Consider the following 17,969-nt stretch of genomic DNA (forward strand, 5'->3'; position numbering starts at 1 on the left):
CCTCCAGGACTGCTCCGTGGGGGGTGGGGAGTGTGAAAGCAGCAGGAATGGAGGTCAGAAGCCCCAGGGCTGGGCCCCCGCTGGAGGTCTGGGCGTGGCTTTTCTGGGCTGCCCAGGGCCTGGTACTTACAGACGTCTAGCAGGGTCAGTGGGATGAACATCCGCATAGCTGAGAACTGGGGTACCTGGAGACCCACATAATCTCTGGGATGGCTCAGCAGATCTGATACTCTGTACCCACGCCTAGGGTCTGCTTTGGGGCAAACTCAGGCCACATTTGGGCATTTTTACCCCGTCTTGTGTTGCCCAGAAAGGGACCTTTTCAGTGATTCTTCTTATTTTTACTTTTTAAGATTTATTATATGTAAATACACTGTCTTCAGACACACCAGAAGAGGGCATCAGATCTCATTACAGATGGTTGTGAGCCACCATGTGGTTGCTGGGATTTGAACTCAGGACCTTCAGAAGAGCAGTCAGTGCTCTTAACCGCTGAGCCATCTCTCCAGGCCTTGAGTGATTCTTAATTGTGTCTCAGACCAGCAGCGATACCGGCCTGACCTTGTTAAACACACATTTCTGGACCTGCCTCAGCCCTGCTACAGCAGAAACTTGAGGTTGAGGACCAGCACTTCGGCTTTAACAAGCCTTCTGGCACATTCCGAGGCATCGTGGTTTAGAAAAATCACTGGGCTAGCATGGGCTCGCTCTGCTACACACCGTGCTGAATCCTGCAGGGGCAGGCAGATGGAGAGTAAAGACCCTGTCACCGGCCCCTTGAGGCAACTTTCCCAGAGGAAAGGTAGACTAGCTACACTTGAAAGCTAAGGCACACAACGCCTAGAATCAGGTGAGCTGTGCAGAAGGCGACCTGGGAGAACTGAAGCAAGCAGGTCTGGGAGGGAGAGCTGCCTTTATATTGTGTGTGTGGCGGTGGGGGCGGGGAGCAGTATTAGAGGGGAGAAACACCCCTGGCTCTGGAAGCCTGCAGGCTCAAAGGTCCAGATAGAGAAACCACAGAGTCTGGGTTTCTACAGAGTAAAGTGGCCAGGCTAGGTGGTGGGCAGGCTGGAAATGTCATAGGAGAGGCTTGGGAGTTGTGGTCATCAGGCTGGGGTGGGGGGAGTACTGGGCATGGGCAGTGGGCGTGGCTGGGCGTGGCGGCTTTGGGAGAGCTGCGTGCTGACCTGGTGTCCCAGTTCCCAGGTTCACTGACTGTTCATATGCCAGCCTAAAGAGAATTTGTTTATGAAGGGTGGCACCCACACCTGGTTTGCAAGCTCTCTCCCTCCATTTCCACGCCCCACACCCCTTTCCGGTGCCCCACAGGGGGCAGCCCCGAGCCTTACCTACTTATTATGGGGATTTCTGGTCAGGCAGCCTGTTCTGCAGGGACCTGCCAAGGCATGGCCCAGCCCTAGGCTCAAAGCACGAGGGCCCGGCTGAATGACAACTTGGAGGCAGCCTGGGGCGAAGAGTGGGGTCTGCGTTGGGCGCCCCTTGTCGGTCCCTCACAGCGCATGGCTGGAGGCGGGAAGTAGGCAGAGGGGCCGCGGCAGATTGAGTGCAGAATGGAGTAAGCTCACGGAGCAGGGAGCCGCTCCGGAGGGAGAAGAAGTGAGACAACAGGTTTGGGCAGAGGGTGTGGGAGGAAGTCCGAGGCGTGGGAGGTAGCAGAGAGTGCAGTGTGAGAAACGCAGCCCGGCTGAAGGGGGCAGGGCCCACCCAGCTGCTGCTCCAGCCTCCAGGTTCCCATCACCTCTCCCGGTGGGTTTACTCATTCGCACCCCACCCCCATTCCCTCTCCGCCCAGCCCCCGCATCCCTGTAGCACAAAGAAAAGCTTCCTCCTCTTGGAGTCTTAGGGCTGGGAACTATTTCGCGCTCGACAGACACAGACAGACCTCCGACAAGAATCAGTAATACAAAGCAGCACGTTAGGTTTTAGGGAGCTATGGGTCCCAAGACTGGTCCATTCAGATTTGCAGCAGAAAAATCTGAAGTTGAGAACGCTGAAGAAATAAGCATTAGAGTGTTAACGGCACGGTTCATGTAGGCCAGGCTGTGGGCACCGGGGTTTACAGTTTTTGACTTGGCCTCCTCTTGCTAGAGTCATTGAAGGAGTCATTGAGTGAGGGAGCTAGTTGCTCGCCTACTGTGAGTTCCCTTCCCTCATCGGTGCGATGGGATTGATAATGCCCAAGGCAGAGGAATTCTGAGGCTTCGGTGAGTTTACACCAAAGGTCTGGGAAAAAGCAGATTGATAGAGCCCCGCACGATCGCCGCCCTGGATTCAATCCCGAGGCCCAGTGAAACTAGAATACACGAAGAACTTAATATCGGCTAAGCGCTTGCCTCATGTCAGACCTCTGCAAAGCCCTTTGTACACATTACCTCACCGCAGCCCCACAGCAATCCTCTGAGGTAGACACTATTATTATCTCCATTTTATAGATGAGGAAACGGAATCTCACAAGGGTCAAACCGCTCAAGTTACACCAGATCAGATTTGCTGGGAGTGAGGCCGTCTGTCTCCAGGCTTGAGGGGTTGACTCACTCTGCTAGGCTCTCTCTCCAGTGACACAGGCCCTCAGACACAGGAGTAAAGCTGAGGAGTGACAACCTTCTTTGTTCTGGCTAATCTCTCCCTCCATCCCCTCCCTTCCCCCTCCTAGGGTCCCAGGGCAAGGACAGATGGGCTCAGCACGCAGTGGAGTGGGCGCAGTGGAGTGGGTGTGGAGAGGGGGCTCCGTCTTGGCTGTCACTGAGGCACGCAGTGTGGGACGGCCTGCTGGCAGGACAAATGGCCTGGCTTTGTCATTTGCTAATTTAGGTTCTTCTACTTTCCAAAACAATGCTGGCCAGGGCAGCTGGGGCTGGCTGACAGGTGTCTTCCCCTGAGATGGCTGACTCTACCACCCATGGCCTTGTAGGCTTTAGCTCTTCTGGCTAGATAGTTCCTTCCTCCCATACCCTATAGTCTTTCTAGCCCCGGGAGAGGCAATAATGACTCTGGAAACCAGTGTGACCCAAGGCTGGACACACCACCTAGGCTTCCTTCTCTCAGGAACCCATTCTGAGTCTCTTTCCTGCCCCGCCCTTCCCTCCCAGCCTAGAAAGCCTCCGACGCTCCTGCCTTCTTCTTCCCTTTCTCCTTCCAACTCAAACCGTCCTCAAACTTACAGCCACCCTCCTGTCTCAGCGTCCCAAGTGTTGGGATTATAGGCATGCCCCACCACGGCCCATTTTTGTCAGGTTAATTTCTCATTGGGTTGAGGGACATAGAAGTTGTGACCCTGTGAGCGTCATTTCCATGAGGCCCGACTTCTGTCAACACTGCCTTAGAGTCCCCTGGACTTTTAAAGAAGCTGAAGAAAGCCCATCAACTGTCCAGTACAGGGGTTCCCCAAGAGGCAAAGGGGAGTCCCTTGGAAGCCAGCTCCCCTAAGGCCAAGGCATCCTCCTAAGCCAGCTTACCAACGAGGAAGGTTCTAGGGGCCCTGGGGAGCTGGTTTATTTAGCCTTGAGCCTTTATTTAGGCGAGGTTCTGGATGGTTGGCATTAAGATTGGGGATGATGCTGGGATGGGAGTGGACTTGGGGTGAACTAGGTTGCTGCTTCAGCAGAGAGTAGAAACTGGAGGTGAATCTGGGAGGCACGAGACCATGTATACAGCAAGTGGTCGTCCCAGGAAAGCAGAGGAGTGCTCTGAGAGCCGTGGGTTAGGTCAGCACCAGGGCCTAAGGTGCAGCTGAGTAGACCCTCCAGCTCCCTGAGTCCCACCCTGAGCGGGAAGAGCCCCAGTGTCTGCTGGGCTTCTTGCTTTAAGAGGGGCCTGTCTTCTCAATGGACACCTATGGGACTTAGCAGAATTGACGGCAGAGACACAGGTGTGTTTGGAGCAGAGGAGGCGCAGAAGCAGGGTTGGAGCAGGACTAATGCTAACATTAGGGGAGCGTCTGTGAAGACAGGCTACTCAGTAAATCAGAGTAAGGCTGCTTAGCACATGGGCTGGCCTCTCCATGTTCTTCTCCTGGACTGTGGAGTCTTCCTCCTCTGACCTCCTGTGATCATCCCAGCAAGAGAAAGAGCTGACTTTCAGGAAGGGGAAGCCCCGGGGGCTAGGCTTTGTCAGGCAAGTGTCAGGGTCTTCCTTAAGACTCCCTAGCTACACCTAGCCTAGCTCTTCTCACTGACCTTGCCGAGCTCACTGCTTTCTGCTGGCCGCAAGCAGGCCTGACCATGACGCCCGGGGACCTCAAGTCACTGGAGAGAGCCCATTAAGTTCTTATTGCTGCTATAATAAGCCACCTCAAGCTTAACTACTCAAACAACACACGTTCTCTTACAGACCTGAAAGGCCAATGTCTAAAAGCAGTCTCACAAGGCTGGGAAGGGTATTTGCAGGCCTGCTTCCTTCTGGAAGCCAGGGGAGCTGTTTCCTTTTCTCTTCTAGGTCCTGGAAGCCACCTGTGTCTCTTGGCTGGCTCTCATATCCTCCGACTTGGAGGACAGCGTACACATCTCATACCAACCCTGAGCCGCGTGCCTCAGTCTTAAAAGGGCACTTGTCATAACTCAGGAGAAGGTCCCGTCTTTAATTTCATCGTGTCTGTCTATATAAAGTATTATATTCACATTGTCAGGTTTGTGGGACCATTATCCACGTGGCACAGGAAGTTCTACTTGGGGGCTCTGGGGAGCTGTGAATGCTGGCTGTTTCTGGCTCTACATCTGAGGAGACACTAGACATAGCCTGGAGGCTCTCCGATAGCTGCCCCTGTAGAGGTAGAATAGGAAGTGGGTGACCTATTCCTGGACAGATGTGAACTGAACAGGAGGTGCCCTTTACTGTAAGCAAGGAGGTCAGGAGAAAAGCAACAGAGGCACCTTGGTAAGGATAGAGATTGGGGTAGCAGGGCAGAGACGTATGGAGTGAACCCTTAGCTAGGAGTCCTCTGACTCCTGCTAGAGATTGTGGGGCCTACCTGTGGGTGGCTCTGGAGGTCTCTGTACCCACTTCTATGTTCAGGGAAAGTGGAGCTTGCACAAGCACCCCAGGCCATAACAGACTTAGTTTTGAAGGACATTTATGAGCGATATCAAGAGACAGACCCCAGAGAAATCTGCGGGCCAGTCAGTGTACAAAGCCAGAATTGGGGCCATGAGTTGGGGTGGACCTGAGGGAGAGAACTAGATGTTTGGAGCCACATGGTGTAGAGAGAAAGAAAACTGAGGTAGGACACTGGGACCTAGTACAAGAGAATCCAGGCCCTGCTTTCCCCAAGACCCTCAGCTCATGGCCTTGTAGTTTCAGCAGAGAGGACGCTGTCCTGGGCGGTCTGCATTCGCAGCGACCTGCTGTGAGCCCACGGTCACCTAATTTTTTTGCTTCATTTTGGTCCCGTCCTGTGCTTTGCCACATCATCTTTATTTCCCTTTTCGAAAAGCGAGGTAATTCATGCAGACAACTCATGTTTTGTGTGAAGTCTTAAAAGAAATTCATGGAAGGTGCTGGAGAGATGGACCATTGTTAGAATGCTCGCTGTCTACAGAGTATGACCCTTAGCACTCACATCAGAAGCCGGGAACATCACCTCAGCACTGGGAGACAGGCTGGTCTCTGGGGCTCTCTGGGAAGGTAGCTTAACTGAATCAGTGAACCACGGGTCCTAATGAGAGACTCTGTCTCTAAAAATACAGCAGATGTCCCCCCAGGCTGACCCAGGAGACCCAGAGAGCCTCCACAATTATCAATATACCTCTGCACACACACATATATATATACATTGCACACATGAGAACACACACATACACACAGACACACAGACACACACACACACACACACACACACACACACGTGCGCGCGCACGCGTGCACACTTGCACACACGTACTCATGCTTGCGCACATGCGCATACTCAAATGCATATACCCCAACTGTTTAAAGAGAGAGAGATCCACACAAAGTCAAGGCAATAAGCCTCACTGGACCCTTCCCCTAAGTTCCTACATTCTTCCCCACAGCTGCTCCATGTGGATTGACGGCTATCTATTTTCTACTCCAGCCTGTCTATTTTCTATTCCATTTGGAATCCTGTGTCCTAGCCCCATGGCCTCTCAGACCCCGTCCTTTCTCCCTGGCAGCCATCAGCAAGAGGGCTTCTCAAATGTGAGCTGTGAAGAACAGGCTTGGAGCCATCTCTGCCAGGTGGTGGGATGTTAGTGTCCCCGCGGCAGGTTATTCCTTCTTTATGGGCACTGGAAACGCCTTAGCTCACCCTTGCCCACTTACTTCTCCCCCTGTGAGCCTGCTCCTGGCCTCCCAGAGAGGTCAGTACCCTGCCTGTCCTGCCTAACCTGGGATCTTGGCTCACAAGATGACCAACTATAATAGCCACTGGATTAACATAGCAGGCATTGTCTTTCTCTGACTATAGGGTGGGTATTATGTGTTCATCAACAGACCTAAAAATACCCAGGAAACAGGTGTGGTGCTGCAGTCAGTCAGGCTCTGGTTGACACGAAGATTAAGCAAGGAAAAGACTTTTAGTCTCCTTGGGTTCAAGAAATGGAATGTGAAGTCCTACTTAGAACCTGGACAATGGAGATTCCTTAAAGGTCATCGGAAGAAGTGTATAGAAGTCTACAGATCTGCAGGCTTCCACGAACACAAAGATAGTTCTTCTGCTACTGTGACTCAACTGGACCTCAGAAACATGCTCTGGGGCCGCCAGAACCCTGTAGGCACCCTCCTGTCTCACTGTCACCAGAGACAAACACTTAGGTCTTTGGCCTTTTGAGGGTTTTGGCGCATGGTCTGGGGTTGCATGTCTCCGTGTCCTGGCTGGAGAGGAAGTGTCAGCCTGCTCCTCCCTCCCTGGTCTTCAATGGTTCCCCAGGCCTCCCTACGCCCTCATCTCCTTCATCCCCTTTCCTGTTTGCATCTCTGGTCAGCTCCACAGCCAGTGTGGTCTTCCCCTCTCTCTGTCTTCCCCCAGGTGAGTTGCTGTTTTCCCCAAGTCCAAGGCTCATGTACGCAGCGTTGGTGCGCTCCTGATGCATTCCCACTGGTCTCTAAGCCTGTGTGCCTGTGGTACACACTGCAGCACATATCTGCCCTGCGAGGTGTGCACGGTGGGAGGGGGCGGGAAGGAGGGGCAGCTGGAGGGGCAGTGGCTGTTCTATTTTTACTGGCCAGTTGCCGGAGGCCACGGTTTTCATAGCCTGCCCTCAGCTCTGTCTCCACACTCTGCAGTCTGTGGTGAGGCTCGGGCCAGCTTAGCTCCCCGAGGACTAAACTCAGTAAGTGTCTACCATGGACCTGGGCAGGGTTGAGTAGGGAGGTGAGGCTTTGTTTAAAGGGGAAATGAAGTTTGAGAGACGGAGATGTTTCTTGTTTAGATGAGTAGGTTTGTTGGCAGAATATTCTCTTAGGCTCCTAGCCTTTTGACCCATCGAAGGGCATCTCTACTGTAAGATGCTGTGGGTATTGGACCTGGAGGGAAAGAACTGTCCAACATGTTCCTCAGGAGCCCAGAGCAGAGCCCAGTGGAGTCTTCTCTCAGGAGGGACTGCAGCCAGGGGCGGGAAGGACAGGACTCCTGGTGGGAGGGGTGGCACTGGGAACCAGAGAGCCAAGGTGCCGCGTTTAGGACAAGCCTGGGGAGACGGGACAGTGGTCAGGGCCTGCAGCAACAGGACAAGAAGATGGCCAGCATGCAGGACTCTGAGGAGATAGTCCAGAGGCCCTGCTGACCAAAGAGACCATCTTGTTTCTTTGTTCTTTCTCTCTCACAGGTGCTTTGAGCTCTCTTCACCCGTCTCAACTGCACAGGACGCGAACAGGTAAAGACAGACCGCCATGTCTCGCCTCTGCTTCTGTCTCTGAGTCATAGAGGGTGTTGTTGGGATCCTCTGGTAGGGGAGGTGAATGACAGCCGTGTCTGGGGTGGGAGCACCAGAGCCTGTGAGCACATGAGCTAGCAAGATATCTACAGCGTGGTGTTGGGAGGAGGGTTGGGCTAAAGGCAGCTCCCTACCCCAAGTCACGGACTCTAAGCGGCTCTATCGTTGGACTTCCTGGCCACAAGCTTGGGAATCCAGCTTGTTAACACCCTGTTTGGGAGGATGGGGGTGCCCTTGAACTAAGATCCAAGGTCGGAGGTGGGGAGCACGGGTAGAGAGCATGATGTTTGGGTTCCTATCGGGAAGGTCAGTTCCTTTCTTTCTGCCTTGTCTCACACAGGATTTACACACTCATACTTAAACATGCAGGTTTGGTGTGGAAAGCTGACAGCCTTTCCACACCACGGGCCTCAGGGCCGGGAAGGTGAGCCTTGAGTTAGGCCTGAGTCTGTCCCTTCCTTCCAGATCTGCATTTTCTGTTATCTGCTCGTTTTCCACTTGTGTGGTACAGATGGAATCCGGCCTCCAGCCTCACTGCTATCTATATCCTGACCTCTAATCAGGCCCCTGCTTCTCTTCCATGGAGCCTGTCAAGGGGTCCTGCCTGGTGGGTGTCAGAGCACAGGTCGTGTTTGATGTAAGACCCCTGGGCCTGGCATTTGTCAGTGTGGCAGTTGGGGACTTCCTGGAGCTTGGCAGGAGGCCCAGGCTGGCCCCAGCAGTGGGCCCCACACTGGTGACAGTGGCTTTCTAAGGGATAGAGGAAGGACAACCACGGCTAAATGCCCACCAGGGTGAAGCACATTCTAGGGAGACAGATGCAAGACCTACTCGGCTGAGACTTGCATTCCCAGAGGCCAGACAGGCGTGGGCAGGGTGGATCTTTGTCAGCCAGTGTTTCTTTTTGGACTCCCCTCCCCCCGCACCCCCCTTCACTGTGTCTTCAGAAGAGCAGAACCCTTGGACTCAGCAGCTGTGTATAAAGCCTAATTTCAGTTAAGCATCTTGGGAATGTATGGATGGTTCCCACATCTCTTCCCCTGCACCCCCCTCCCCGGGGACAGCTGAGACTCCAGGGTCACCTCCCACCTAGCCCCACTCTCTGCATGAACAGAGGCTTAGGTGCAAGGCTCCCTAACAGGCCAGGATCCAGGACAGGAGATCCAAGCCTGGTCACTGGCCTCAGGGGGAGGAGGGGGCGGGTTCGTCACGGGCACAAGAAGGTGGCTATGGAATGACCTTATCGGTGAGCCCCTTACAAGTGTCCAAAGTGCTCCAAACTAGGCTCATAAACCAAATCTACACATGGACTCTGAACTCCGTGCCCTCCCCGTCTACATATGCTGCTCCACCCGACTCTTCACTCTGTCACGCGTGCGTCTCAGGCCTCTTGACCCACAGGGCACATCTGTCCCCAGCCTGGCTGCTCCTGCTTCCCTGAGCTTCAGTTCAGCCATTTTCTCTATTCCCTACCCACCCACCCTGTCAGGGCCCAGACAAGAGGGTGAGTCAGGTCTGTAGCCTCTGCAACCTGAAGATGGCCTGGCCCAGAGACAGCCTGTCAGGGGCTTCTGACCGCTCCACAGCTGTGCTCTCCAGAGGCTCCGGGACTGCTGGGCTGGCTCCTTTAACCAGAGCCATTGTTACTTTGTGGTTGGACCTGCTTTCTTTCCAAGTGAGGTCTGGTTTGAATAAAAGGTTCAAGGACTAAATATTAAGCATACTGCTAGCGGGGTGGTGGTGACTCACACCTTTAATCTTGAGATTTAATTTTGAAAGGCAGAGGTAAGAGGAGGATCTCTGAGATAGGAGTTCAAGGCCAACCTGGCCTGCAGAGTGAGTTCCAGGACAGTCAGAACTAAACAAAGAATCCCTGTCTCAAAAAAATTAAAACCCCAACCCCCCCCCCAAAAAAAAACAAAAAGAAGAAGAGGAGGAGGAAGAGAAGGAAGAAGAGGAAGAGGAAGAAGAAGAGGAGGAGGAGGAGGAGGAGGAGGAGGAGGAGGAGGAGGAGGAGGAGGAGGAGGAGGAGGAAGCAGCAGCAGCAGTGTCAACACACTACCTATCTAAGCCCCAGTTTTGCAGAAAGAGAGAAAACAGCCAGGAGAGAGTGAAGACACAGTAGATACCCCCACCCCCCCACCCCGCTTAATCTCTACTCAGGGCTTCCTGCCACCTACCCAGGGCTGCTAGGCAGGCACCTCTGGAGTTGGGCCACCAGGCACCCAGCTGCACCAGTTGCATTCTGTTTTGCTCCTCCTGCATCTTCCTGAGTCCTAATCCACAGGTGAAGTCTGAATTCAGCTGCATGTTCAAGGCTCCCCCGACCCTGGTTCTCCTCACTTACCAAACACGGTGTCTACAGACTCCATTCTGGTCTGCACCAGAGTCAGCAGGACTTCTCTGGAAATAGCCAGTAGTAAATGTTTTAGGCTTTCCAAGGTCATAGTGCGGCTGTTGTCTTGGTAGGGGATGTTGTCTTCCTAGTCTCTGGTGAACCTACTACCTGCGTTGAAGTCTTCCTGCTGTCTAAGTCCCCACACCTACTGGGGGTTCACAGCAGGAGGGACAGCTTCTCCATTAATGATTCCTCTTTCCCTCTAGGTGCTCCTTTGCTACCACCATGCCGGAAGTGTAAGTTGTTTTCCTCCCATGCAGGGCTCCTGGGAGATAGTCCCTTCACCACAGACTTCAGCCTCACAGCTGGGCATGGCCTGGCTCACCCTTCCCTAAGCTACTCCCAGCAGAAGCTCCTGAGTGGGCCTTAGTGTCCGGCCAGCTCTGGCTGCTTCCCTACGGTGTGCAGGACCTCTCTGCTGAGCAGAGCTCTTTACCAGAAGGGAATGTATTTGGAGGACATGCTATGCTTCAGAGCTAGCTTGTCAGTACTGATCAATGAACCGAACACACTAGGCTATGACGCGTCACATGGGCGTGGCAGATGAATGGAACTTTGGGACTGCACGCCCAGCGATGAAAACTTTTGCAATTAATTGTGGCTCTCTGTCAAAGCTTACACGACCTTCCACTAGATTCCCTACAGCTTTGAATGACCAACATTTCCCAAAAGGAATGAGTACTAGCCCAGAAGGTGGTTGAGTTCTTCTCCTTGTCCTTGAAACACTGAAGTGGTCCCCCTCTCCTATGGTTGGTGCCTTTCAGACACGCTGCCCTCACCTGTCCCCTCCCCTGAAGCAGGTCTGCTTGGTTCTGCTGCTGCCCGTGTCTTGTGTTTTGTTCGCATTCACCCTATGTTCTTTCTGCTCTTTCTTCCGGTTCCTCCCATGACGACGGATGCCTAAAGAGAGGTAAGTGGTGTTTGGGGTTTCTCTGGGCTGGTTAGTTCTTCCAACTGATGAAGATGGGGGTGGGCCTGAGGAGGGGATGAGACTGGGTCAAAGCCACGACAGGAATGGGGAATGACTGAGAAAACTCCCGGGAGAAGAGAAGCACAGACTAGAGATGCCCAGGTGCCCAGGTGCAGGGCTCACAGTGCTCATGTCGCTGGGCAACCAGCAGAAGTTCTCCCCTCGGCCTTCTTCAAAGCTCCTGCATCCCCGGGGGCTCCATTCTGCCTCCTGCAAAGCTGGTGTCATGCAAACGCATATCTGGAAGGTGAAGGCTACTGACTGAACTCTGAGGAAGGAAGGCAGGTGTGTCCTTAGGTTCCCTCAGGACTGTGGTCGCCCTGACTCTGGACACCCTGCCATCCAGATTTCTACAGGCCTCAGAGAACTCAGCCTGCATGTAGGCCAGCTATGAGGGCTGAAGGAAAGTTGGTGTGAGGGCTGAAGGAAAGTGGGTGTGCTAGCTCAAGTGGAGAGGTGATGTCACTGATAGAGGGGACACATGGCCTGGATAAGCAGAGCAAGAAGCAAATATAGCATTTTCCAGCGACCTGTGAGCCCTTCAGCTTTGGTGAGGTTCCTATCCGAGTGAATCTGTGGTGACGCTGTTTAGATGAGGAGACCATGCACTCAGTGAGTGGTGGGAGGAAGAGCCTGAAAAAGGCCATTCCCCATGGAGTACCTGGGAGGGCGAACCAGGCGCTGTTATGGCCACAGCATGGCCGTTTCTCTCATTACCTGGAGTGCAGGCTTCGAATGATGAAAAGATAAGCCACCAGGAGTAGATCGGGAGTCATGCGTTCAGCGTGCTAAAGCTCACTCCTTGCTTCTCCCAGTCATTCTCACAAGGCCTCGTCATGTCTACCCTCGTCATGTCTGCAGGAACAGACCATAGCTGTGCTCTCCCGGGGCGGGTCATACCTGAAATAGTCAGGCTGTCCAGTGGGGAGCAGGGAAGAGAAACCCAGGAGAGATACAAGGGCTCCCAAGCCTCAGACGCCCATTAGGTAGCAGTGAGGTGTCTCTGTCACCTTCACCATGCTGGGAGACACTGTTGTAGGGCTGGGCCTTGGAAAATTCTTTTAGATAGGTTCTTCCGTGTAGCCTATGATCTTCCATGATGACCTTCAACATGTGAGCCTCCTTTCTTACCTTCCAGAATGAGGTTATACATGTGATCCACCATGCCTGCCCTTGGAGAAGACTTACGAGGAGTTGTTAAAAACATACCTATTTGGTCATCAAGAATTTGCCTAGCATTTACAGCAGTGTTTTTGTATCTTAGAGATTTATGTGGGTGAAGGTAAAGTAGTTTTGATGCCCACACAGATATACTTCACTTCTCTGGGACACATGCAGCATGTATCTCAGGCAGGAAAGGATATCCGGGTGCAGCTGTGTTATCACCTAGAGTGCTAAAACATATGCCTGCTTTAGGCTTTTCACGAAGGTTGCAGATCTGTGCCCTCATTTATTCTTGCTGGAACTCTGGACTAAGTCATCTGCTGTCAGCGTGCCCCTCTGCAGATGAGGAAGTCCCTGTCGGAGGCACATTTGCAGCCTCCTGTAGGAGCCCACCAGCAGCAGAGTAAGGACTGGGATGTGGGGGGCTTCCGCCCCTAGGTCAAGGTAGCTGACTTCAGTGTTCTCTGAACTTGACTGGTTCAGTCACCAAGATGAGCTTTAAAAGCCCTACAGCGAGCAGAGGATTCTGGGTAGTGATGAAGAATCCAGTTTTTCAGCCCCTGCCTTACCACTGGTCTCTCTTTTCTCATCCTTAGAGGAAATCCAAGATCACTGCCTCCCGTAAACTCATGCTGAAGGTGAGTCTGGTGCCGAGGAGATGGAGGGGTAGCCGTGCAGACTCTAAGGAATGCAGAGGCAGGGGCAACAAGGAAAGAGACCGAGAGTAAAGCAGACTGACAGGGGGACCAGCGTTGTGTCCTGCCCCTCCTGGATGCCTAAGAGGCAACAGGAACTAACCTGGGGTGGGACTCCTGGTGGAGGGAGAGGAAGGGATGCGGTTCATTTTAGAGCTCTGGAGCTCTGTGGGACATAAGGGAGGAAAAAGGGCGTCTGTGTAGATACGCAAGCCCTGGGGCTGAGGAAAGCCGTGCAAGCCTCACAAGGCCTGGTGACAGCAATGGCCGCAGAGCCGACCCAGCTTAGAGCCTCTCTCCCCTCACTCTGAGCTGGGTATAGAACATGAGGAGCCAACCCCGGCTCGCCTGCTTTGTCCTTCTCAGAGCCTGATGCTAGCCAAGGCCAAGGAGTGCTGGGAGCAGGAGCACGAGGAGCGAGAGGCCGAGAAGGTGCGCTACCTCTCGGAGCGCATCCCCACGCTGCAGACCCGCGGTCTGTCCCTCAGTGCCCTTCAGGTAAGCCTGGCGGGCTGGGCTGGGCTCGGGGCTTCATGTAGGGACCCTCTGTAGATCTTGAACTATAAGGTGTGCCCACCCCAGTCTCACAACTGCACTTGAAGTGGTGACATGGTACCCATTTTACAGACTTGAGATGGGAGTTGCAGAGGAGAGAACGGATTTGGTTGGGTAGAACCAGGGACTGGCCTCCCATCAGCTGGTACAATGGTATGGCCTGAAAGATGGGCAAGATTTCAGAAGGCCCATTTCTCCAAAGACTTGTCCCCCGGTTCAGGATGAGTCTTTTTTTTTTTTTTTTTTTTTGTAATTTTAAAAAGTGATTTATTTCTTTCCATTTTGTGTGCATTGGTATTTTGCCCGCATGTGTTTCTGTGTGAAGGTGTCAGATCTTGGAGTTACAGACAGTTGTGAGTTGCCATGTGGTTGCTGGGATTTGAACTCTGGTCCTCTGGAAGAGCAGCCAGTACCCTCAACCACTGAGCCATCTCTCCAGTCCCAAGTCTTTACTTTTTAAAAAAAACTGTTAGGGGTTGGAGAGATGGCTCAGCGGTTAAGAGCACTGACTGCTCTTCCGAGGTACTGAGTTCAATTCCCAACAACCACATGGTGGCTCACAACCATCTGTAATGAGACCTGACGCCCCCTTTGGGGTGTCTGAAGTACATACAATAATAAATCTTTGGGCCAGAGCAAGCAGACGTCCTGAGTTCAGTTCCTAGTAACCACATGAGATCTCACAACCATCTGTACAGCTACAGTGTATTCATATACATAAAATAAATAAATAAATCTTTTGTGTTTAAAAAATTGTTAGTAATTTTTTAAAGCCAGTGACTACAGAGAAAAGACCAGCCAGGCATTTGTACACCGCCGGGATTTTTGTCTGGTTTGAGTCCGTGTGGGTCTTGTATGTCCTATGTCTATGAATTCATATGTGTGAAGATTATGAGTTCGTGCCTAAAGCACACTCAAGGATAAGGCTTTCAGGCCAGCCTGGGCTACATAGTGACACTACCTACAAAAAAGAAAAGTTAAGTTAGCATTTACAAAAAGCTAGGAAAAAAGCAAGCAAGCATAGAGCAGAAAGGAAAGCAAAGGCGTATGCTTGGAGCTGTTGCCTTGATGGTGACAACTCTGAACCCGATGCAGAGGCCGCCCCTGCTGGGATTACAGCGCAGGCAGAGCCATGGACCACAGGGCTAAGCGTGCTCAGCGTGCAGACAGAAAAGGGAGGCTGGACCGGACCCAGCGGCCCTTACCCCCCTCCCCCTCATGCCATGGATCTGCTCCTCAGGACTTGTGCCGAGAGCTCCACGCCAAGGTGGAGGTGGTGGATGAGGAGCGATATGATATCGAAGCCAAATGCCTCCACAACACGAGAGAGGTAAATCCTGGAGGCGGGGGATGAGACAGCCTGGGCTGGCTGGGGTGGGCGTGTCCAGTGGGCGTGTCCAGTGGGCCTGGGTCGGAGGCAGCCTCTCTGTAGGAAGCTTTAGTTTTCCACCCTGACACCACAGGTCTGGAGATGGGCAGGAAGGCTAGCCACACATGAAAAGAACAAACTTCCTCCCCACCTGCCACGTGAGCGCTTCCGAAGCCGCCGGCTTCCCTCACCCACACAAGTAATCAGATGTCTGTTAATGACATCTTATGTTTGTGAAGGGCTTTCAAGTGCGTTGACTCCTTTGATCCTCCCTCCATGCCCGTGGGGATGTACATGACATGGGGGCTATTACGTGACCCTGACAAATGAGGACATTGAGACTCACAAAGCTAAGAACTTGCTTGGCTCAGATCATGAAACGGGGGTCCTAGTAGGCACGTTGCGTTCTGGTTCCCACTCCGGGGCTCAGCCCTTCATTACGGGGTGTGTGAGCACGAGGACCAGCCATGAGCTGCGGCTGAACATTGGTCCAAGGTGAGTGGGCACTTCCCCACTCTTCCCTGCTGGCCAGGATCCTGTGTGAGGGTGCCAGTATGCTCCAGTGAGCTCCCTTGCAGACCGCACCCTGGGATTATCAGGGTGTAGGACTTGGGGCTCCTCTCCCTGCTGAGCAGGCTCCCCTGGGCAGGGTTGAGTAGCAAGAGCAAAGATGGAGGAGAAGGGAAAGCCATTCTTGCTCCACACAGATGGAGCAAAGGTTTATTGGCTTTTTGTTTATTCGAGGGTTGGTGACTGCGAGGCGGTGAGGTTAACTAGTGGGCTTAATCTCTAAAGTTCACTCAGCACATTTAGCATTTGTAGTGATTCCCTGGAAAAGGATAGTGAGGTTAACTAGTGGGCTTAATCTCTAAAGTTCACTCAGCACATTTAGCATTTGTAGTGATTCCCTGGAAAAGGATAGGAGATTCCCTGAGCACCTCAGGCGGTCTAACCTGGAGGCTGGTCTAACCTGGAGGCCGGCGGACTTGTAGGATGGTTCGAGCTGGAAGCCTAGTAGTTGGATCCTCAGGAAGAGAGCTCTAGGTCTCACACTGCTGCCAAAGAGCCTGGCTCCTTTGCTCCTACAGATCAAGGACCTGAAGCTGAAGGTGCTAGACCTCCGTGGGAAGTTCAAGCGTCCTCCCCTGCGCCGGGTCCGTGTCTCAGCCGATGCCATGCTCCGAGCCCTGTTGGGTTCTAAGCACAAGGTGTCTATGGATCTGCGGGCCAACCTCAAGTCTGTGAAGAAAGAAGACACAGAAAAGGTGAGGGCCACTCTCCTCAGACCCGCCCACTGGCCTTTACCTGCCGCTTCTCACACAGCCTTTGGCAGCCTGAGGCGCTCTAGTCTGTCTGTGAATCAGAATATTCTAGAACCCCCTAGGAGGCCAGTGTCAGAAGAGAGAAGACTGCTTTCAGTCTGAGAGGACAATGGGGAACCAGAAAGACTGACTGGGAAATAAAATAAAAAAAAACTGCTCCCCATATCAGTTAAGGGGTGACCATTGCCCCTGCCACTTCAGCTTCTCATTGGCTATAGGAACATGGGTGCATAGAAACTGAAGAACCGAGTTCAGTTAGCCTAGCAAACAACTACTTCAAGTTTGTTAGCCTCACAGCACCTGTTTAGAGCGGACAGGCTGTGAGAGGCAAGGTAAGAGAAATCACTCTGGCCCAGGGAGTGTAATAAAGACAAACAGGCCAGGCAGTATGCTGACAAAATTGAAAACAAGTTAAATGAATCATGAGAGGCTTCTTGGAAGAGGTGACCTTGGACCTTGAACTGAAGGGTGTCCCACAGGAGGGTGTTGTGGGGCCCGGAAGAGAGGTTGGCCTGTCATATACTGGGAACGAGCATTGTGACCCCATGGCAGCTCCCTGGAACCTCCCATCCACACAGCCTCATTCTGTGGTTCTGTCTGTGTCACATGCTGGGCAGGGGTGTCAGAATTTCTTATCTCTCGGAGGAGGTCGATTTTCTCCCATCCACTTTCTCTTGGGCTCAGGGGACCTTTGTTGCCCCTGCGGCCTGGTGGGGTTCTGACATGTTTGTGGGTTGCCCGCAGGAACGGCCTGTGGAGGTGGGAGACTGGAGGAAGAACGTGGAGGCCATGTCTGGTATGGAAGGCCGCAAGAAGATGTTCGACGCTGCCAAGTCCCCAACCTCCCAGTAGAGGTGCTTAGAGCATTCCTTGGGCCCCTCAGAGTCCCCAGGGCACTCAGGAGAATGCTTAGGAGTCAGCTCTCTTGGGTTCAAGCCTACATCAGTACCTTCAGACACTAGGCACAACATGTCTAGGTCAGATCTTTTTTGTCCCCTTATCAATAAAACTTGGGCTTGTAATATGATCGGTGGTCCTGGAACTGGCAGAGTCTACATGTTCCTGGTTGCACATGACCGAACTGGAAACTGTGGGGCTGGGGGGATCCTAGAGGATCCTGAGACAGAGTGTCTGAGAATACGAGGTTAGATGATCCCCAAGGTCCCTCCAGCTAGAATCCTCCAAGACTCTCAGGTCTTTCTTTCACTTGTCACTTGGTGACATCCTTTACTTCCATACCCTCAAAGAAGCACCCCAAGACACTGCTCCCGGAGAAACAGCAGTTAAGAAAAGCTCAGCCTTCCCGCCCTCCAGAGAAATAGCTGCAGGAATTGCCAAAGCAGTGGAATTGGGCCATAAAAGCCCTACTGTGGGGGCTGGGGGTGGGGGGGGGAGGCGTGATAGACAGGTCCACACAGAGCCAACTTCTTCACAGAGCAGATGTCAGCTGTGATCGGTGAGGGTCTGCACATGAAGGGGAAGGGCTGAGGGTACAAAGGTCAGCTGTGGGAGGGAACCGGTCTGGAGGATGGCCAAGACAGGCTGGGGGAAGGAGCTAGACAGGGAGGCAGCTTGGGCTCCGGACAAAG

The 17,969-nt window shown here is 53.0% G+C and overlaps 2 protein-coding genes across 2 annotated transcripts in view; both read left to right on the forward strand.

Moving 5' to 3' along the window:
• Positions 1 to 17,969, forward strand: part of Tmem9 (transmembrane protein 9) — a 678,246-nt gene that overhangs the window by 430,990 nt on the left and 229,287 nt on the right. The gene's annotated exons all lie outside the window — the stretch shown is intronic.
• Positions 11,406 to 17,387, forward strand: Tnni1 (troponin I1, slow skeletal type). The gene is made up of 6 exons (XM_052201068.1): positions 11,406 to 11,522; positions 13,036 to 13,077; positions 13,501 to 13,632; positions 14,930 to 15,019; positions 16,147 to 16,323; positions 17,125 to 17,387. Exons 1-6 carry the CDS (start codon positions 11,406 to 11,408, stop codon positions 17,230 to 17,232), a joined length of 666 nt encoding a protein of 221 aa, XP_052057028.1. The 3' UTR covers positions 17,233 to 17,387.

Source organism: Apodemus sylvaticus, chromosome 12 (assembly GCF_947179515.1).
Source record: "Apodemus sylvaticus chromosome 12, mApoSyl1.1, whole genome shotgun sequence".
NCBI classification, from domain to species: Eukaryota; Metazoa; Chordata; class Mammalia; order Rodentia; family Muridae; genus Apodemus; species Apodemus sylvaticus.